Genomic DNA, 22,421 nt, shown 5'->3' with positions numbered 1-22,421 from the left:
TTAAGAAATCGAGCGCACCTGTTGCATGAATCGCCACTGTTTCGTAGAAAATCACTCCCTTAACAAAAAAACAAATTACATTGTTAAATTTTCAAAGCGGTTATGAAAATCTTTCATGTTAAGAGTTTAAAAGTTTTAATCAACAAATTATACATGCGAAACTATCATTTTCGATTGGCTATAAAGTTGTGATTACGCAACGTTTTGTTTTGACTGTCACCGGCTACTGGAAGCAGTTATCAGCTTATACATTGATTCACATAGAATGAGGGCTTTAATAGGTGATGCATTATTCTTGAGAATAAGGGAGATGGTTAATATGTATCAATGATACATCAAAAGAAGAACTAGAGGCTCTAAAGAGCCTGTGTCGCTCACCTTGGTCTATGTGAATATTAAAGGAAGCAGATGGATTCATGACAAAATTGTGTTTTGGTGATGGTGATGTGTTTGTACATCTTACTTTACTGAACATTCTTGCTGCTTAAAATTATCTCTATCTATAATGAACTTGGCCCATTAGTTTCAGTGGAAAATGTTAGTAAAAATTTACAAATTTTATGAAAATTGTTAAAAATTGACTATAAAGAACAATAACTCCTAAGGGGGTCAATTGACCATTTCGGTCATGTTGACTTATTTGTAAATCTTACTTTGCTGAACATTATTGTTGTTTACAGTTTATCTCTATCAATAATAATATTCAAGATAATGACCAAAAACAGCAAAATTTCCTTAAAACTAACAATCCAGGGTCAGCAACCCAACAACGGGTTGTCCGATTCATCTAAAAATTGCAGAGCAGATAAATGTTGACCTGATAAACAATTTTACTCCATGTCAGATTTGCTCTAAATGCTTTGGGTTTTGAGTTATAAGCCAAAAACTGCATTTTACCCCATGTTCTATTTTTAGCCATGGCGGCCATCTTGGTTGGATGGCCGGGTCACCGGACACATTTTTCAAACTACTAACCCAAAAGATGATTGTGGCCAAGTTTGGATTAATTTGGCCCAGTAGTTTCAGAGGAGAAGATTTTTGTAAAAGATTACTAAGATTTACGAAAAATGGTTAAAAATTGACTATAAAGGGCAATAACTCCTAAAGGGGTCAACTGACCATTTCAGTCATGTTGACTTATTTGTAAATCTTACTTTGGTGAACATTATTGCTGTTTATAGTTTATCTCTATCTATAATAATATTCAAGATAATAACCAAAAAGAGCAAAATTTCCTTAAAATTACTAATTCAGGGCCAGCAACCCAACAACGGGTTGTCCGATTCATCTGAAAATTTCAGGGCAGATAGATCTTGAACTGATAAACAATTTTACCCCCATGTCAGATTTGCTCTAAATGCTTTGGGTTTTGAGTTATAAGCCAAAAACTGCATTTTACCCCATGTTCTATTTTTAGCCATGGCGGCCATCTTGGTTTGATGGCCGGGTCACCGGACACATTTTTCAAACTACTAACCTAAAAGATGATTGTGGCCAAGTTTGGATTAATTTGGCCCAGTAGTTTCAGAGAAGATTTTTGTAAAATATTACTAAGATTTACGAAAAATGGTTAAAAATTGACTATAAAGGGCAATAACTCCTAAAGGGGTCAACTGACCATTTCAGTCATGTTGACTTATTTGTAAATCTTACTTTGCTGAACATTATTGCTGTTTACTGTTTATCTCTATCTATAATAATATTCAAGATAATAACCAAAAACAGCAAAATTTCCTTAAAATTACTAATTCAGGGGCAGCAACCCAACAACGGGTTATCCGATTCATCTGAAAATTTCAGGGCAGATAGATCTTCACCTGTTTAACAATTCTACCCCATGTCAGATTTGCTCTAAATGCTTTGGTTTTTGAGTTATAAGCCAAAAACTGCATTTTACCCCTATGTTCTATTTTTAGCCATGGCGGCCATCTTGGGTGGTTGGCCGGGTCACCGGACACATTTTTTAAACTAGATACCCCAATGATGATTGTGGCCAAGTTTGGTTTAATTTGGCCCAGTAGTTTCAGAGGAGAAGATTTTTGTAAAAGTTAACGACGACGACGGACGACGACGGACGCCGGACGACGCCGGACGCCAAGTGATGAGAAAAGCTCACTTGGCCTTTTAGGCCAGGTGAGCTAACAAAAACAACCAAATGACTTTTATAAAAAAATATAGAGGACAAGATATTTTAGCTGTTTATATATAAATTATATCCTTGTTTTTAAAATTGCAATAGGGAACATACATTTTATAATTGTATAAATAGATAAACCAAAGCCGAAACATCTTGAAAAATTGGTTTATTTATACAATTATAAATTATATGTTGCATAAGAGAGGGGGGATAGGAGGGGTCTTGATCCCGAAATCCCGGACTTGAAAAAACGAAATCCCGAGGTCCCGAATTTAATTAAAGCAAATCCCGACATCCCGAAATCCTAAAAAAAGGATTCCCAGATCCCGAAAGGGTCAATCCCGAAATCCAGAGCTTAAAAACACCCGATCCCGGAGTCCTGATAAAGGTCCTATCCCCCCTCATCTATGAGAATATGAAATGCCCTTAAATTTATCGTCAGGCGTGGAATGGTCATTTTCGGCTAGCTTCCAATTGATTAAAATTTTACCATAATTCATCAAAATATCCTTATCATGATTCGTCAGAGATCTATAACATGTCCAAGCAATTATTGTTACCGTCATTTCTGGATAAAATTTAATGTGATTCATCAAAATCTGTTGATTGTTTTTTTTAGAATAAAAGAAAGTGTACATCATTTACATTTTATCATCAAATATTACTGTTCACGTCATTTGGCAAGAATTTTTATTGTTTTTCGTCAGGAGTGTAACACAATGTTAGTACCCTCATCTACACTATCTGAAACAATGAAGTCTAATTTTTTAGCTGGCATGATGTTAAAACAACTTATCAAAGAATTCAACTTTATATATAACCAATATTGCACAATGGTGTTGATCAAAATTACATTATTCCAGGTCCCTTTGTTTTTGGTTGAAATCCTACACAGATACCAATAATAGACAATGATAGATGTCACATGTAACTTGCTACCTTATCTGTATGTTCTGCCATTGTCAGGCGCATCATCAAGCAGTGTGTTTGGGATTTGCCATTTACACAATGTACATGTATAGGGGTCTTAATCTCACCTGAACTTTGTCATTATAATGGGTCTCATTGGGGTCTAAGCCTGACGCGGGATTGCCATTTTTTTGTAAGCGTGACACGTGAAAGTCAAATTATTGTGTCGTGAAAACGGGAAATGACAAAAAAAAATGAAAATTGCTTACGTACATAGTGTAAGCGGGAAACTGGAATCTGACAAAACAGTAAGCGGGATCTGGGATCGGAACCCCCCAATGAGACCCCCATTATACTGAGGTATTGACACTTCTTAATTGAATCATTGACCAAAAAATATATCTACAAATATCCAGTTGTAGTAGGAAAACCATTTGAAAAATATGAGACAATTCAATAAAGAAAACTTAATGGCCTAATTTAAAATAAATAATTTGCAAAATTGTCCATTTTTCAATGTTTTAACGATTTTTAAAAACAAGGTCAATGACACGACAAAGATTTAACTGCCGTAATTTAGTTTGAACAAAATTTATTTTGATATAATTCAACATCTGTTAACATGGTTAACAAGTTTGTAAAAAACAATTAACATTTAATTTATATGTCTATTTTAGGTGGAGGTACTGGTTTTGTGGGCCGTCATTTAACTAAAGCTTTACAAGAGAAGGGTTATAAAGTAACAAAAGTGTCCAGAAAGACAGGACCAGATACTATTACTTGGGTAAAGAACAAGCTTTATTAGTTGTGGTTAACATATATTCAATGAAAGGTTCCAAATTTTAATTAATTACTCTACATTTATATTTGCCTGATTCTATCTATCCTCCATGGCCATTGTGCAATGAGCAAAACAGTACAAACCATAAACATGACAAAGCAACCATGAGTAACCGTAAATTTCAACATGAAGCTATACAACACTTTATGACTGATCTTCTAATGGTATATGCAAATTTTACACATGTTAACAGAAGTTCTATATATACTGGTACTTTGTTTTAACTATTAATGTGTATTTGTTAATAATCCTGGGATACCAATTTTCATTGACTTCATGGGGAATGAAAAAAAACACAATTTAGAGGGGGGATAGGAGGGGTCTTGATCCCGAAATCCCGGACTTGAAAAAACGAAATCCCGAGGTCCCGAATTTAAATAAAGCAAATCCCAACATCCCGAAATCCGAAAAAAAGAATTCCCAGATTCCGAAAGGGTCAATCCCGAAATCCCGAGCTTAAAAACACACGATCCCGGAGTCCATATAAAGGTCCTATCCCCCCTCAATTTAAACACTCCATGAAATACAACTTTTAAGTTGCTTTGGAAGGAGCTAATGCTAACACCACAAATACTCTAGAAATTACTTCTTCAATTGATACCAATGAAAATAAATGAACCCACAGTACCTGATATCTGATCATGAATATTAAATATTGTATTTTTTTAGAAAGATATAAATAAAAATGGAATACCAGATGATGTTACAGCTGTAGTGAATTTAGCTGGAGCTAATATACTTAATCCTCTCAAAAGGTAAGATCTCATACCTTGTACAATTGCCTTAACATTGCTTAAGGTGGTACCAAACTCCTTGACTAAAATTGATTTGGCTCATTTAATTTTCATAAAATTTTGACAAAATACTTTGACCCTTTGACAAAAATATTAAAATTTCAAACTTGAACCACACACACTATCAGAAAAATTTCATTGGATTCATCACAAAGTTTTGCTATTGTACATTCCAAGTTGGCAGTATACAGTGAATCTACCTAAAGAGATAGTAATGTATCTAGTTTCTCAGATGTGGAAAGCTCAATCATTTATTTTATTCTGTTATATATAAATATTTCCCTCACTTTAACACAATTTTCCAAACTGATTCCTCTATATACGGTAATCACCTTTTTAATGTCTTTCAAAGAAGGATAAAATGATGTTTCCAACTTCAATAAAGTGTACAAATTTTAAAGAGGAGAGTGAGTTGCTGAATAATGTCACTTTTTTTGTGCATTGACATTTTTTGGCTACAATAGAAAGTTGAAACATATAATATATTTATGAATTTAATGTTGAAACACAACTTTTAAATATCACATGTATCACAAATGACAAAAACAATACTTTCATATTATGTAATAAGACTGTACAAGTATTCTCTTAAAACATAAAGATAGAATTTAAGTGGAACTACCCCACTAAGTATTTTGTATTATTGTACATTGACTAAATCTATTTCATTGAGACTTTTGCATGTATTTTTTGCAGGTGGAATCAAGCTTATAAAGATGAAGTGGTCAGTAGCAGAGTAGAAACAACAAAAACCTTAGCTAATGCAATAGTATCATCTAAGATCCCTCCGAAAGTATTTGCTACAATTTCCGGTGTTGGTAGGTATATTCAGTGTTCTGTAGATACAACTGATTTTTAGCTCACCTGGCCCGAAGGGCCAAGTGAGCTTTTCTCATCACTTGGCGTCCGGCGTCCGTCGTCGTCCGGCGTCGTCCGGCGTCCGTCGTCCGTCGTCCGTCGTCGTTAACTTTTACAAAAATCTTCTCCTCTGAAACTACTGGGCCAAATTTAACCAAACTTGGCCACAATCATCATTGGGGTATCTAGTTTAAAAAATGTGTTCGGTATCCCGGCCAACCAACCAAGATGGCCGTCATGGCTAAAAATAGAACATAGGGGTCAAATGCAGTTTTTGGCTTATAACTCTGAAACCGAAGCATTTAGAGCAAATCTGACATGGGGTTAAATTGTTCATTAAGTCAAGATCTATCTGCTCTAAAATTTTCAGACGAATCGGACAACCGGTTGTTGGGTTGCTGCCCCTGAATTGGCAATTTTAAGGAAACTTTGCCGTTATATGGTTATTATCTTGAATATTATTATAGATAGAGATAAACTGTAAACAGCAATAATGTTCAGCAAAGTAAGATCTACAAATAAGTCAACATGACCGAAATGGTCAGTTGACCCATATAGGAGTTATTGCCCTTTATAGTCAATTTTTAACCATTTTTCGTAAATCTTAGTAATCTTTTACAAAAATTTTCTCCTCTGAAACCACTGGGCCAAACTTATCCAAACTTGGCCACAATTATCTTTGGGGTATCTAGTTTAAAAAATGTGTCCAGGGACCCGGCCAACCAACCAAGATGGCCACCATGGCTAAAAATAGAACATAGGGGTAAAATGCAGTTTTTGGCTTATAACTTAAAAACCAAAGCATTAAGAGCAAATCTGACTATTAGAAAATTGTTTATCAGGTCAAGATCTATCTACCCTGAAATTTTCAGATGAATCTGACAACCTGTTGTTGGGTTGCTGCCCCTGAATTGGTAATTTTAAGGAAATTTTACTGTTTTTGGTTATTATCTTGAAAATTATTAAAGATAGAAATAAACTGTAAACAGCAATAATGTTCAGCAAAGTAAGATTTACAAATAAGTCAACATGACCGAAATGGTCAGTTGACCCATATAGGAGTTATTGCCCTTAATAGTCAATTTTTAACCATTTTTCGTAAATCTTAGTAATCTTTTACAAAAATCTTCTCCTCTGAAACTACTGGGCCAAATTAATCCAAACTTATCCACAATCATCTTTTGGGTATCTAGTTTAAAAAATGTGTCCGATGACCCGGCCATCCAACCAAGATGGCCGCCATGGCTAAAAATAGAAGATAGGGGTAAAATGCAGTTTTTGGCTTATAACTCAAAAACCAAAGCATTAAGAGCAAATCTGACAGGGGGATAAATTGTTTATCAGGTCAAGATCTATCTGCCCTGAAATTTTCAGATAAATCGGACAACCCGTTGTTGGGTTCCTGCCCCTGAATTGGTAATTTTAAGGAAATTTTACTGTTTTTGGTTATTATCTTGAAAATTATTATAGATAGAAATAAACTGTAAACAGCAATAATGTTCAGCAAAGTAAGATTTACAAATAAGTCAACATGACCGAAATGGTCAATTGACCCCCTAAGGAGTTATTGTCCTTTATAGTCAATTTTCAACAATTTTTATAAAATTTGTAAATTTTTACTAACATTTTCCACTGAAACTACTGGGCCAACTTCATTATAGATAGAGATAATTGTAAGCTGCAAGGATGTTCAGTAAAGTAAGATGTACAAACACATCACCATCACCAAAATACAATTTTGTCATGAATCCATCTGCTTCCTTTGTTTAATAGTCACATAGACCAAGGTGAGCGACACAGGCTCTTTAGAGCCTCTAGTTTTATTACCCTGTGTAAAAGTCTATCCGACACCAACCCATTAATTCTAGTTAAAGAAAAACAACATTAAGAGGTTACAACACTGCCCTTTTTCATGTAACTGAAAACTTAAAATTAGATTTGATTGAAGTCATGACAAATAAATACAAGTGATAGGGACACCAGTCTTAAATTGTATCGTGTAAATTTTTAATGTTAATTTAAGAGGCGTGAAGATACCAAAGGAAAATTCAAACTCATTAGTCAAAAATAAACTGACAATGCCATGGCTAAAAAAGAAAAAGAATGACAGACAAACAATAGTACACAAAACACAACATAGAAAACTAAAGCCTTAGCAACACGCCCCCCCCCCCCCCCCCCCCAACCCAGAAACTGGAAGTGATCCCAGATAAGGGTAAGCAGATCCTGCTCTATATGTGGCACATATTTCTTCAAAATACAAAGATAAATTGACATGAAAAATGAAAACTAGAACTGTGAGTTGACTTACAAAAGGATTTCCCTGCCCCTCAAATTTGATTATTTTAGTTTAAAAATGTTTGGCAGGTATATGTTCCTTTCTGCATATTCTCAGGTGATGTTCTACAATTGTTTAAAGTTTCATCAGTATCAATCTGGCGGAGTTGTACTTACAAACCACATGGACAGGGATGGTAGGACTGGATAATTCTGAAATAAACCCCCACTCTCCAAAGTTTTTCAATATCAAAGAACACAGTTTAATTTCATTATGTTTGTTTGATTTACAGCAATATACAAACCCAATCCCACGTTACAATACACAGAGGACAGTGATGTAGAACCATATGATTTCCTGTCACAGTTAGTAGTAGACTGGGAACAGGCAGCCAAATTACCAGAATCTCATAGCTGTAGACAAGTTACTGTTAGATCAGGTAATTTATACTTTGTCTTTGATAACTTAAAATGATTGGGAACATACAGACCCATTGGTGACACAGTCCCCTTTTCCATTCTCAGTTCTATTAAATTAACTCAAATCTCATAACATTAATGGTTGGGGCGTCTTAATTAAAATTTGAACATTTCATCAAAGATCTAGACCAATGTTATCTTCAAAATTCAAGATGGAGGAAGACACCTGAGCCACCTTAAGTGTAAAATATGTTGATGACTCAGATGAAACAGTTGTAGACCCTAATTGAGAACCAGTTTTAGAATCAGAATTGTGCAACTACAGACATGTTATAGTTTGATAGTTATAAGGGGAATACAAGTCAGTCTTGGAATAGGTTTAATCATTGCAAGAATTTTAAAACAAAATTCTTTTTTTTTTTTAAGTTATAGGTTAAAGTTAAGATCACAGTAAGACATATTAGAAAAAGCTTGAAAGAATGAGAGAACTGAATTGTTTGTCTAAGATCAAAAAGTTAAAAAGCTAACTGAATGGTGATTTGCTTTGTTAGTTATATTGACCTTGAAAGATCCTAGGTATTTTGACAAGAATATAACCTTGAAAGGTCTAAGGTATTTTTGCAGGAAGAATTTCCCTTCAACAAAAACAAAACATCAATGTTTATATAGTTCATATCAAGAACAGTCCAACTTAAGATAGTTAAGACAAAATTATCTATAGTCAAAGGCTAGTCATTTTGCTAGTGGTCAAACTGGTCAAAAGAAAGGGAAAGTTCCTTGTTCATGTATTGCTAATTTCCTAGGTATATTTTTTATATTTTGTAAGTCAATGTGAACATCAAATACAGTAAGACAATGTTATCAAATATAAAAGGCAGCACAAACATTAGTAGAAATGCTCCATCTGTATATCTTTACTTTCAAGTATATATATAGAAAAAGATTCAAGTATATTTATTTTATATAACAGGAGTGGTACTCGGAAGAGATGGTGGAATGATCCAGCAGTTGTATTTCCCATTTTATTTAGGTCTTGGTGGAACTATTGGTTTACGTGGTGACCAATGGTTACCATGGATTCATGTTTCAGATTTAGCTGGAATTTTCATGCATGCAATAAGTAATGATAATGTTCGTGGCATATTAAATGGAACAGCCGAATCAGCTACAAATGCAGACTTTACAAAAGCATTCGCAGGTGCATTATGTAGGCCGGCCTTTTTTCCGACACCTGGTTTTGTTATGAACATTGTGTTTGGAAGCGACCGTGCTAAAGTCATATTAGAGGGACAAAATGTTAAGCCTAAAAAAACATTAGAATCAGGGTACCAGTATAAATATTATGATGTAAAAACTGCATGCAAAAATTGTGTTAGTTGAAGTGTGAATGAATAAAAATTGTTTTCTATTTTGTCTCAAAGTGTTTGTTTTTAGGATAATTGACCTACACTGTATTATCAATCCTATGTTTCTCAAAGGAAATATCATTTTCAATTCAAATTGGTATCCACAATAATAAATAAATCCAGATGCAGATTATTATTTGTTAGTAAATGTATACATGTATATAAAACTTTGGAAAACAGGAAATTGAGAATCTGAAAAAGCATTACATACTTCGCATGGCATGTTCACACGAAGACTGATAACAAATTTTAAGAAGCTTTGAGTTGTAGTTCCTTAGAAAAATCCCACAGAATTTCATGAGAAAAGCACATAAGCAAACAGAAGTAAATCAATCTACCTTCAGAGCTGAGGACATTTCCACAGAGTCATCTCTTCTATATTAATAGATAGAAACTATAAGTTTCATGAAATTAGGTGAAATAGTTTTTGTCGAGTCTCGTCTTCTGTCCCAAAAAGCCTGACATAGGGATAGTGTTCAGGCGGCTGCATTAGCTTACTTCTTAAAAAAGCTTTATATTTCAGGTGGAAAACCTGGATGTTTCATACTTTTATGCTATGAAGTTTCTATCTGTCATATGTCCATTGTCCTTGTTCTCATTTTTATGGTTCAGTGACTACTTGAAAAAAAAGTTAAATTTTTTTGGAATGTTAATGTCTTTCTTATTATGAGTAAAAGAATTAAATAACTTTATTCAGTATGTTCGTAACTTTCAATGTGCTCATGCACATCAGATAGTTTTCATTTGCCCTCGACCTCATTCATGGATCAGTGAACAAGGTTAAGATTTTGTGGTTAAGTCCATATCTCAGATACTATAAGCAATAGGTCTATTATATTTGGTGTATGAATTGTTTGTAAGGTTTACATGTGCAACTGGTAGGTGTCATCTGACCTTGATCTCATTTTCATATTTCAGAGGTCAAAGTTAAGCTTTTATGCTTTGGTCTTTTTTTTCTAATACTATATGCAATAGGTCAACTATATTTGGTGTATGGAAATATTTTAAGATGAACATGTCACTCAGTAGTGGTGCTGCAGGCTATTGGTTATTTGCTCCTGTCTTTAATAGTTTGGCAGAAAAAGGAAAAGGAGTAGGTTCAGTAAGAACCCTTTTTGGCCCCAAAATATAGCAGTTTTACAAAATTGTGAAAATGTAATCTTTTAGCTATTTATTGGAAAGCAGAATGCTTCTGCTACACAAATATGGGCTGTTTTTGACAATACAATGCACATATATCAGGTACTACTATCATTGCTAAATTACTGAAAGCTTCACAATTTTAGCATTTTAGTTAAATTTTAGGCAGTTTCCGTCTTAAATGAAAGTGGCCGCATTCGTGTTCATTCATAATATTGAAATGTAAGTTGTATTTGATGATAATACATAACATATATAAAGGTTGAGGATGAACACAGATGCGGCCACTTTCATTTTTGACAAAAACCATCTGAAAAGTGACGATTTTTTGCATATTTGATAGATTTTTCATATTTAAGCTTGAATCGGAGCGTTTTTAATGACTTTCACATAAACTAATTCAATCAATTGAAATAGACACAAAAGTGTTTAAAAAGTGTCCAAAATATTTCGTTACATAAACCTGAAATTTGAGGCCTTACCGGACCTACTCCTTTGAACTATTAGTTGAATAGTTCATAAATTATTGCCAAGATATGACCAGGTGCTATTTTCCAATCTATCAAAGACCATGACTAATGAGGGGTAAATAAAACATCAATAATGAACTTGACTAGCTAACAAAATGTTAAAATTTAAAACGCCTGGTTGAATGGTTCACAAGTTATTGCATGGAAACCACAATGATCCATTTTCCAATCTATCAAGGACCATAGTCATGAACTACTAAATCAAATTTTATAATATTGACCTTGATTTACATTTGTCATCAATAACAGCTACAAATCCACTATTTTCTCCATAAGGATATGCCTGTAAAAGTTAGGAATATGACAGGTTTGTTTGGTATTCTAATGATGTGTTTGAAATTTTGCTATTTGATGACAGACTTTCTGTTTTGGATTTTCCTCTGAGTTTGGTATTTTTATACGACCGCAAAATTTGAAAATTTTTTCGTCGTATATTGCTATCACGTTGGCGTCGTCGTCGTCGTCCGAATACTTTTAGTTTTCGCACTCTAACTTTAGTAAAAGTGAATGGAATTCTATGAAATTTTAACACAAGGTTTATGACCACAAAAGGAAGGTTGGTATTGATTTTGGGAGTTTTGGTCCCAACATTTTAGGAATTAGGGGCCAAAAAGGGCCCAAATAAGCATTTTCTTGGTTTTCGCACTATAACTTTAGTTTAAGTTAATAGAAATCTATGAAATTTTGACACAAGGTTTATGACCACAAAAGAACGGTTGGGATTGATTTTGGGAGTTTTGGTTTCAACAGTTGAGGAATTAGGGGCCAAAAAAGGGCCCAAATAAGCATTATTCTTGGTTTTCGCACAATAACTTTAGTTTAAGTAAATAGAAATCAATGAAATTTAAACACAATGTTAATGACTACAAAAGGAAGGTTGGTATTGATTTTGGGAGTTAAGGTCCCAACAGTTTAGGAATTAGGGGCCAAAAAGGGACCCAAATAAGCATTTTTCTTGGTTTTCGCACCATAACGTTAGTATAAGTAAATAGAAATCTATGAAATTTAAACACAAGGTTTATGACCACAAAAGGAAGGTTGGTATTGATTTTGGGAGTTTTGGTCCCAACAGAATAAGGGGCCCAAAGGGTCCAAAATAAAACTTTGTTTGATTTCATCAAAATTAAATAATTGGGGTTCTTTGATATGCCGAATCTAACTGTCATGACTGTGTATGTAGATTCTTAACTTTTGGTCCCGTTTTCAAATTGGTCTACATTAAGGTCCAAAGGGTCCAAAATTAAACTTAGTTTGATTTTGACAAAAAATGAATCAGTTAGGTTCTTTGATATGCTGAATCTAAAAATGTACTTAGATTCTTGATTATTGGCCCAGTTTTCAAGTTGGTCCAAATCGGGGTCCAAAATTAAACTTTGTTTGATTTCATCAAAAATTGAATAAATGGGGTTCTTTGATATACCAAATCTAACTGTGTATGTAGATTCTTCATTTTTGGTCCTGTTTTCAAATTGGTCTACACTAAAGTCCAAAGGGTCCAAAATTAAACTTAGTCTGATTTTAACAAAAATTGAAATCTTGGGGTTCTTTGATATGCTGAATCCAAAAATGTACTTAGATTTTTTATTATGGGCCCAGTTTTCAAGTTGGTCCAAATCAGGATCTAAAATTATTATATTAAGTATTGTGCAATAGCAAGTCTTTTCAATTGCACAGTATTGCGCAATGGCAAGAAATATCTAATTGCACAATATTGTGAAATAGCAAAAAAAAATTTAATTAGAGTTATCTTTCTTTGTCCAGAATAGTAAGCAAGAAATATCTAATTGCAAAATATTGTGCAATAGCAATATTTTTTTTTAATTGGAGTTATCTTTCTTTGTCCAGAATCAACTTAAATCTTTGTTATTTACAATACACAATGTATATTCACTTTTTACTATACCAACTGATAAATTAAAATAATCTTTACCATTCAGTGATAACAAGCAGTTTTTTTACATCTTAATATTTTATGATGTATTTAAATGAGTAGTTATTGTTGCAAACTCCATTAGAAATTTTAATTGAGATTAGTTTTGGAATAAGGGAAAGGGGGATGTGATTAAAAAAATTGGGTTCAATTTTTATACGACCGCAAAATTTGAAAAAATTTTCGTCGTATATTGCTATCACGTTGGCGTCGTCGTCATCGTCGTCCGAATACTTTTAGTTTTCGCACTCTAACTTTAGTTAAAGTGAATGGAAATCTATGAAATTTTAACACAAGGTTTATGACCACAAAAGGAAGGTTGGGATTGATTTTGGGAGTTTTGGTCCCAACATTTTAGGAATTAGGGGCCAAAAAGGGCCCAAATAAGCATTTTCTTGGTTTTCGCACTATAACTTTAGTTTAAGTTAATAGAAATCTATGAAATTTTGACACAAGGTTTATGACCACAAAAGAACGGTTGGGATTGATTTTGGGAGTTTTGGTTTCAACAGTTGAGGAATTAGGGGCCAAAAAAGGGCCCAAATAAGCATTATTCTTGGTTTTCGCACAATAACTTTAGTTTAAGTAAATAGAAATCAATGAAATTTAAACACAATGTTAATGACTACAAAAGGAAGGTTGGTATTGATTTTGGGAGTTTAGGTCCCAACAGTTTAGGAATTAGGGGCCAAAAAGGGACCCAAATAAGCATTTTTCTTGGTTTTCGCACCATAACGTTAGTATAAGTAAATAGAAATCTATGAAATTTAAACACAAGGTTTATGACCATAAAAGGAAGGTTGGTATTGATTTTGGGAGTTTTGGTCCCAACAGAATAAGGGGCCCAAAGGGTCCAAAATTAAACTTTGTTTGATTTCATCAAAATTGAATAATTGGGGTTCTTTGATATGCCGAATCTAACTGTCATGACTGTGTATGTAGATTCTTAACTTTTGGTCCCGTTTTCAAATTGGTCTACATTAAGGTCCAAAGGGTCCAAAATTAAACTTAGTTTGATTTTGACAAAAAATGAATCAGTAAGGTTCTTTGATATGCTGAATCTAAAAATGTACTTAGATTCTTGATTATTGGCCCAGTTTTCAAGTTGGTCCAAATCGGGGTCCAAAATTAAACTTTGTTTGATTTCATCAAAAATTGAATAAATGGGGTTCTTTGATATACCAAATCTAACTGTGTATGTAGATTCTTCATTTTTGGTCCTGTTTTCAAATTGGTCTACACTAAAGTCCAAAGGGTCCAAAATTAAACTTAGTTTGATTTTAACAAAAATTGAAATCTTGCGGTTCTTTGATATGCTGAATCTAAAAATGTACTTAGATTTTTTATTATGGGCCCAGTTTTCAAGTTGGTCCAAATCAGGATCTAAAATTATTATATTAAGTATTGTGCAATAGCAAGTCTTTTCAATTGCACAGTATTGCGCAATGGCAAGAAATATCTAATTGAACAATATTGTGAAATAGCAAATTTTTTTTTAATTAGAGTTATCTTTCTTTGTCCAGAACAGTAAGCAAGAAATATCTAATTGCAAAATATTGTGCAATAGCAAGATTTTTTTTTAATTGGAGTTATCTTTCTTTGTCCAGAATCAACTTAAATCTTTGTTATATACAATATACAATGTATATTCACTTTTTACTACCAACTGATAAATTAAAATAATCTTTACCATTCAGTGATAACAAGCAGTTTTTTTACATCTTAATATTTTATGATGTATTTAAATGAGTAGTTATTGTTGCAAACTCCATTAAAAATTTTAATTGAGATTAGTTTTGGAATAAGGGAAAGGGGGATGTGATTAAAAAAATTGGGTTCAATTTTTCTCATTTGAAATTTCATAAATAAAAAAGAAAATTTCTTCAATTATTTTTTTGAGAGGATTAATATTCAACAGCATAGTGAATTGCTCTAAGAGAAAACAAAAATTTTAAGTTCATCAGAACACATTCATTCTGTGTCAGAAACCTATGCTGTGTCAACTATTTAATTTTAGATTTAAATAAGTTTGAAGAAGAAATCTTTAATTGATTTGTAAAATCTTGACATTTGTTTTGTGTAAAAAAAAACCATGTAATGTCAAAAATTTGATCACAATCCAAATTCAGAGCTGTATCACGCTTGAATGTTTTGTCCATACTTGCCCCAACTGTTCAGGGTTCGACCTCTGCGGTCATATAAAGCTGCGCCCTGCGGAGCACCTGGTTCTCATTTGAAATTTCATAAATAAAAAAGAAAATTTCTTCAAACATTTTTTTGAGAGGATTAATATTCAACAACATAGTGAATTGCTCTAAGAGTAAACAAAAATTTTAAGTTCATTAGAACACATTCATTCTGTGTCAGAAACCTATGCTGTGTCAACTATTTAATCACAATCCAAATTTAGAGCTGAATCCAGCTTGAATGTTGTGTCCATACTTGCCCTAACCGTTCAGGGTTCAACCTCTGCGGTCGTATAAAGCTACGCCCTGCGGAGCATCTGGTTGTTATTCTACTTTTGTATACAAATTTGAAAAGCATTTGTGGAACAGTTGTTTTGTTCATGCATCGATGACAATATAATGGAATTTGATGCGACTGTCATACAAGTGAGAGGTTTAGCTAGCTATAAAACCAGGTTCAATCCACCATTTTCTACATTTGAAAATGCCTGTACCAAGTCAGGAATATGACAGTTCTTGTCCATTCGTTTTTGATGCGTTTATTTATTTGATTTTGCCATGTGATTATGGACTTTCCGAATGGATTTTCCTCTGAGTTCAGTATTTTTGTGATTTTAAATTTAAATTTTTACTTTTCACAAGTTACTGCACAGATTTGGAATAAAGTTTCATTTTCAAATTTATCAAGGAGGATAAGATTTAAATGGTATAGGTAAAAATCTTCAATATCTAAAAATACCAGTTAATCTATCAGGGACAATAACTTATCAATGGAATCTATCAGGGACAATAACTTATCAATGGAATGTAAAATGGAAATTTACAATGACCTTGTCCTCCATTTCGTTATCGAGTACAATATACTAAAATTTGATATGCATTGGTTGAACAGTCCATAAGTTATTGCACAGCAACTTTTGGCAGCAGTCCCCATTAATCACATTTTTTTTCCTTCTGAATTATTCAATTATTCATTTCCATAGAATCAAAGAACTTTTTTTCATAAATTGATGGTGTTCAAAAAGTGTTGTAAAATTTCAAACAATTGGATAAGCAGGACGTTGCTGCATGGAAGATCGAACAATTGCTTAAACCCTACAACTGAGCATACTCAAGCAAATATAAAATCATTCCCTTTTCAAAGGAAGGAAAACTTTGACGAAAGTATTTTCCCGGTTGAAGTCCACAGGTAAATGGAACTGCTATTGCTTGGCTGTTTAGGTAAAAAGACACTTGAATACAATTTTTCTTTGTTGTCAGTTTATTTATGGATCTTTTTTGTTCTGCTTCATACATATACAAATACATTAACAATCAAAAGCATCTCCATTTTTTACACATTGCCTGAAATTTACAATATGTACATTATATTTTGCATGATATAAATTAGAATGTAAACAAAGGATCACATATATAAAATAAACTTAACATTCAACAATTTGTTGACAGAATGGCAAACACAGTTATAAAGCAAAATAAAATTTCTCTAAGCAACATTTCATTTAGTTTTATTGATTGATAAGAATATTTTTTTTCATTTTATTTTGCATTTGTTAGCACTACAGTGAAATAAAGTAGAGTATGAATAACTATTCTCATTATCCATTTTTGACAACTGTGCATGTATATTATTACAAAGTCCTAGGGTTCCTTATTAAAGCAAACCAACCCATGGGTACAAGATGTTAGGAAAGAACAAGAATGTGTCCAAAGTACACGGATGCCCCACTCACACTATCCTTTTCCATGTTCCATGGACTGTAAAAATTGGGTAATAATCTAATTTGGCATTAAAATTAGAAAGATTATACTATAGGGAACATATGTACTAAGTTTCAAGTTGATTGGACTTCAATTTCATCAAAAACTACCTTGACCAAAAACTTTAACCTGAAACTCCCCCTTTCATTTTCTATGTTCAGTGGACCGTGAAATTGGGGTCAAAAGTCTAATTTGGTTTAAAATTAGAAAGATCATATCATAAGCAACAAGTGTACTAAGTTTCAAGTTGATTGGACTTCAGCTTCATCAAAAACTACCTTGACCAAAAACTTTAACCTGAATGGACGCACAGACGAACGAACGGACGGATGAACGAACGCATGCATGAATGGAAGCACAGACCAGAAAACATAATGCCACTCTACTATCGTAGGTGGGGCATAAAAAAGGTAACCCCCTCCCCAACCTTTTTTCCTATAAGATATCCAACAGCTATCTGCCTAATTCAGTAGAAATTATTGAAATTTAATTTCCTCTGATCTTTTAAGTTTCCATACCTTTATATTATTAAAATATTGACTTTCTAATAAACAGCTGAATTCTTTAAAGCCCTTTGTACCAAGTTTCAATACTTACACTACAACAATATTTATCTGTCAAATTAGATGAATAATTGAAAGCTGAATAGGAATGTACATCTTTAACATTAATGCAGATGAATTCTATCAAAACAAAATGTTCAATATCATGTTCTCAAGTTACCAACAAGTTATATTATTCAAAGTATGCAATGACTATCCTGTATAAGCTTTTTTGGGGGGATTTGTGAAATTCCAATCTCATCAAAATAATTTCAATGTAATTTTACCCTTGGACCACAGTGGCAGATCCAGGGGGTGGGGTTTCTGGGGGTTGGAACCCCCCTTTTTTTGAACGATCAATGATTTGAATTGGAGCATACAGTTGCAATGGTCATCAGCTATTCATGGGCCCTTTAATTGGAATAAAAATATCTTATCTTATACAAGTCAATACAAAGGGACTATTTTAAAATCACATGCATATGATAAATAGATTGATATTTAATAGAAAACTATATCTGTTTACATTTAAAGCCACACTGACTGAATGATTGGTAGTTGTTTAACATTAGCCAGCAAATAGACATGTATATTAAAACAATATTACAATTATCTTTTCATACTTCCTTTGTACAAATAATTCTTCAAATGCCTCAAACAACATGTCTTCATAGACATTCTTGTGTTTTACTGATATACCATAGCAATTATATTAAATTTTAATTTTGTAATACCCAAAAAAATAAACATAAAAGATACAGATGGAATGTTTATACATGTATAGTAGCACTTTTGGGTGCACTGTGGATTCATTATTATTCGTGGGATTCTAATTTTCTTCGAGTGTAAATCTTGTGAACCAACAATTCAAATGTTCAACAAAGAAGTATAAATTTTCTAAAGGATATTTTATGAAGAGTTTTAAGGAAGTTCAATACCCATGAAAAAAATAAATTTGCACTCCATTAAAGTTGGTATCCATGAATATAAATCAATCCACAGTAATATTTTTTTTTTTTTATCTCAGCACTTGATTTGTTATCACATATACTTCCCCAGAAGTAAAATTATATTTCAATAAACTAAGAGTTGAACATAATTTTAATGTTAACAAAGGGATTGAAAAGAAAACACCATATACATTATATTTTCAACACTACAGTGCAATCTAGTTATACAAAACCATTCATATTTTAATGAATCCTCAACCAATTTAACATCCAAAATTAGAACATCATATCCAAATAAGTATTTACATTTGTATACCCCTGCATTTTTTCTACATTGTGTTAAGAAAGTTATAAGTAACCTTAACTATCTGCAGTCTATAGTGCCATGGGTTTGATTTTGTTCCTACTGTGCATTTATGTGAACTTTTGTCAAATCCTCTACTATTGTGCCCATGAGCTTAGACAATTAATCTAGACTTATCAGAGTTCAATGAATAATGGTTTCACAGCTGAATTATACTAGTATGACATCCAATTAGTGTATATGTATAATTTATTATATTAAGGTATTTTCAATAGAATAATATATGCAGTTAAATTTATTCTGAAATAGTAGTACATTCTGTGCACAAGAATAAAGTTCAGTTCCGCATTCCAAACATGTAACTTTTTTCCATTTATGACTAATTGTGTCTTATCCCAATATTGCATAATCGACTCCATGATTTATAGAAATATTTAATGCTGAAACAGTACTGCATGATCTAGATTGGAATATCGTACAAGAGAAACATGATACAATGCCAATGAATGTGAAAAATGAAAATGTTAAGAAAAATAATTCAATACAATGGTGAAATTATATAATCATGTATGAAAAAAGTGAAATATTAACAACCATACACTGATTATGTTTTTTCCACACTGAGTACCAATTGATTTCAAGCATTATAATGCCTATGTAAGAGTTTTACTTTTACAAGTCATCAACAATGGCAGTTACTAAACTAAAAGGCTATACAATGGGATTGTGATTTAAGGGAGGACAATGTCAGTCAGAATTTTACTTTATTTGATTCTAAAACCAAACTCATTCTGCCTCCAGAAAGTCAGAAAATTCTAACATCATTATGTCTGAGCTCTGACTAACAGGACCTCAATAGAAATAATGACTTTAAACGTTAATTCTTTAATTTTTTGGATTAAACATTTAAGGCATAATAAGCTAAGAAAAAACACGTCACTACAATTGCATTCTTCTTCCACACAACCAAGTATTTTATTCAATGCTCCTTTAAAATTTTGATACTTTTTTTATACTGATATCTATTTCTGAAAGAACAGAAAATCTCATTAATACCAAATTTTTGCATAAGAAACGTGTATTTGTAATAAATAAATGCTGAAAATGATAAAGACTGTTGAATTCAGTTTAAAAATTCAAACATCAAAAACATTTTGTGTAATTTCTATTACAGACATAACAAATGTAACAGCTGGCTGGATATCTCATTCAACAAACTCATCAGAATGTGTCTGCAAATTATCCATTTAAAAGTCCATCGGTATTTCATCAGCAAACATTTTCAGAATTCTTCAGATCCAATCTGCCTGCAAACTTTTCTAAATATGCTAAAGTCCACATTCCCTCATATAATATTAAAGAATATATTAGCCACTTTGACATGTTAACAAATAGCGACATTAAGTCTTGGACACAGATTATCACATGATGAGCAATAATTTACTACAATTGTCATTCACAGATCCTATGGTGATCATGTGACACAAATGAAGCTTGCACTAGATGAAGAATGAAGGTCGGTAAAACGTTTTATCATTGCCACAATGTCGCAGGGAATGAATTGACTTCCCCCATGTCTGTAACAGTTTGTCCATTATGACTATAAGAAATTTTAATCCTCATACGCAGGGTTTGCTGAAAAATATAATTTTCAAATATTAAATTTACAGGTCAAGTTTTCTTTTAATAACTGAATAAAATATAGATCTGGTATTTAAGATTATTTAGACAGAAATAGTTCATTTTATTCATATTTATGGTTGGATTTTTATGACATTATTTCATTGTTTCACATTGTGATATGTGATTTTAGCGAACTGTAGTTAAATTTTTGATGGGTATATTTATGAGAGATAACACTTTTTGATGGGTATATCTATGAGAGATAACACTTTTTGATGGGTATATTTATGAGAGATAACACTTTTTGATGGGTATATCTATGAGAGATAACACTTTTTGATGGGTATATTTATGAGCGATAACACTTTTTGATAGGTATATTTTTCATGTCTTGCTTTCACCTGCTTCTTCATCATTATCAATACTTGACAGAAAACAACAATACCCCAAGCATTATATCTCAAACTGTATCAGCTCTAGGGCTGATATTGAAAAAGTATCAATTTGTTAATATTCAACAACATAATTTAGAATTCCAGTGAAATACTTTCTCAGCTGCCTTGTAAATGAACTTACCTTAGAAGGATTTTTGACTTTTATTAATTGTGTAACTGAACCAGAGTTGGCTGGCGGTACAGAAGTACCCGAAGGAGGATTAAGTTGTAAATGGAATGACTGAAAAATAGTAGGTATATCAGATGGTGTAAATAATTATTAAAAAACACATGTCTGTTTGCATATATCCTACAAACCATGAGAAAAATCTAGAATTTGATTATATTATTCTTTTCTAAAATGTTTCTTATAGAATTTCACATCTCTTCACATACGTTTATTGATTCCTCATTCAATATATTGTGACTTTAACAGATTAAAATTTAAATTCTACAAACAAAGTGCTTGTAAGCACCGAAAGGTGAAACAGCTTTAATTTATCAATGTGAAGTAAAATTAAATATTGCATTGTCAATAAAGCATTGGTTATAGTTGATTCAACTACAATTCTGCACAATAGGAGAGTTACGTAATTTTCTTTACAGGTGTAACATCATTTTGTGACTTGAATATCTGAGCATATAGTTCATTGATAAATATCTGGAAATGGTCATGGATAGGATATATAGAATGTTATGATCAATGCACTATATTTTGTGTATCAAAAAGGTAGTGATAAGTCTTGGAAGATTTAGATATCTAGTCAGTAACATAATGTTTTGATTGCATTTCATGAAAATAGAAATAGCAATTTTCCATCTCAAACACAAATGTTCTATCCTATAAATATTTTGAAGTTGACATTTGTAATAAACAGCTGCGCCATGAGCGCATGATACGCCCGACGTCTTGTGTGGAAGTTTTATGCAATAATCATAAATAGTTTCTGAGGAAGTTTTAAGCAATAACCATTTATTGTTTTTGAGACACGGCAGGACATGTGAAACCCCCCCCCCCCCCCCCACCCTGTTTTTTTTTTTACAAATATCACTAAAATAAAATTTTGAATCAAACCAAAAAGTATACAGATCTTTAAATTAGTATAACAAAGAAGTGTGTACAGTTTCAAGCAATAATCATAAATTGTTTTTGAGATACGGCGCGACATGTAAAAAAAAAACCCTCCCCTTTTTTACAAAATACTCAATAACTCAAAAATAAAATTTTGAGTCATCACCAAAAAGTATACAGATCTTTAGATTAATATAACAAAGAAGTGTGTAAAGTTTCAAGCAATAATCATAAATCGTTTTTGAGATACAGCACGACATGTAAAAAAAACCCTCCCCCTTTTTTACAAAATACTCAATAACTCAAA

The 22,421-nt window shown here is 32.5% G+C and overlaps 2 protein-coding genes across 5 annotated transcripts in view; one reads left to right on the top strand and one right to left on the bottom strand.

Annotated features, from left to right (window-relative positions):
* Positions 1 to 228: 228 nt before the first annotated feature.
* LOC139524214 (epimerase family protein SDR39U1-like) lies at positions 229 to 9,644 on the top strand. Its single transcript, XM_071318875.1, has 6 exons — positions 229 to 281; positions 3,724 to 3,830; positions 4,557 to 4,642; positions 5,378 to 5,499; positions 8,110 to 8,256; positions 9,207 to 9,644. Exons 1-6 carry the CDS (start codon positions 266 to 268, stop codon positions 9,614 to 9,616), a joined length of 888 nt encoding a protein of 295 aa, XP_071174976.1. The 5' UTR covers positions 229 to 265; the 3' UTR covers positions 9,617 to 9,644.
* Positions 9,645 to 16,671: 7,027 nt separating this feature from the next.
* LOC139524211 (AP-1 complex subunit gamma-1-like) overlaps positions 16,672 to 22,421 on the bottom strand; it is a 29,754-nt gene continuing 24,004 nt past the window's right edge. For all 4 annotated transcript variants that reach the window (XM_071318869.1, XM_071318868.1, XM_071318871.1 and 1 more), the window contains 2 exons: positions 21,185 to 21,283; positions 16,672 to 20,620 (listed from right to left, as the gene is read on the bottom strand). In XM_071318869.1, the coding sequence (XP_071174970.1) occupies positions 20,519 to 20,620; positions 21,185 to 21,283 (201 nt within the window). In that variant the 3' untranslated portion in view covers positions 16,672 to 20,518. The remainder of the gene's footprint in view (positions 20,621 to 21,184; positions 21,284 to 22,421) is intronic.

Source organism: Mytilus edulis, chromosome 5, assembly GCF_963676685.1.
Source record: "Mytilus edulis chromosome 5, xbMytEdul2.2, whole genome shotgun sequence".
Taxonomy (NCBI): Eukaryota; Metazoa; Mollusca; class Bivalvia; order Mytilida; family Mytilidae; genus Mytilus; species Mytilus edulis.
The sequence above is the reverse complement of the archived record's forward strand: the minus strand, read 5'-3'. Positions and strand labels throughout refer to the sequence as shown.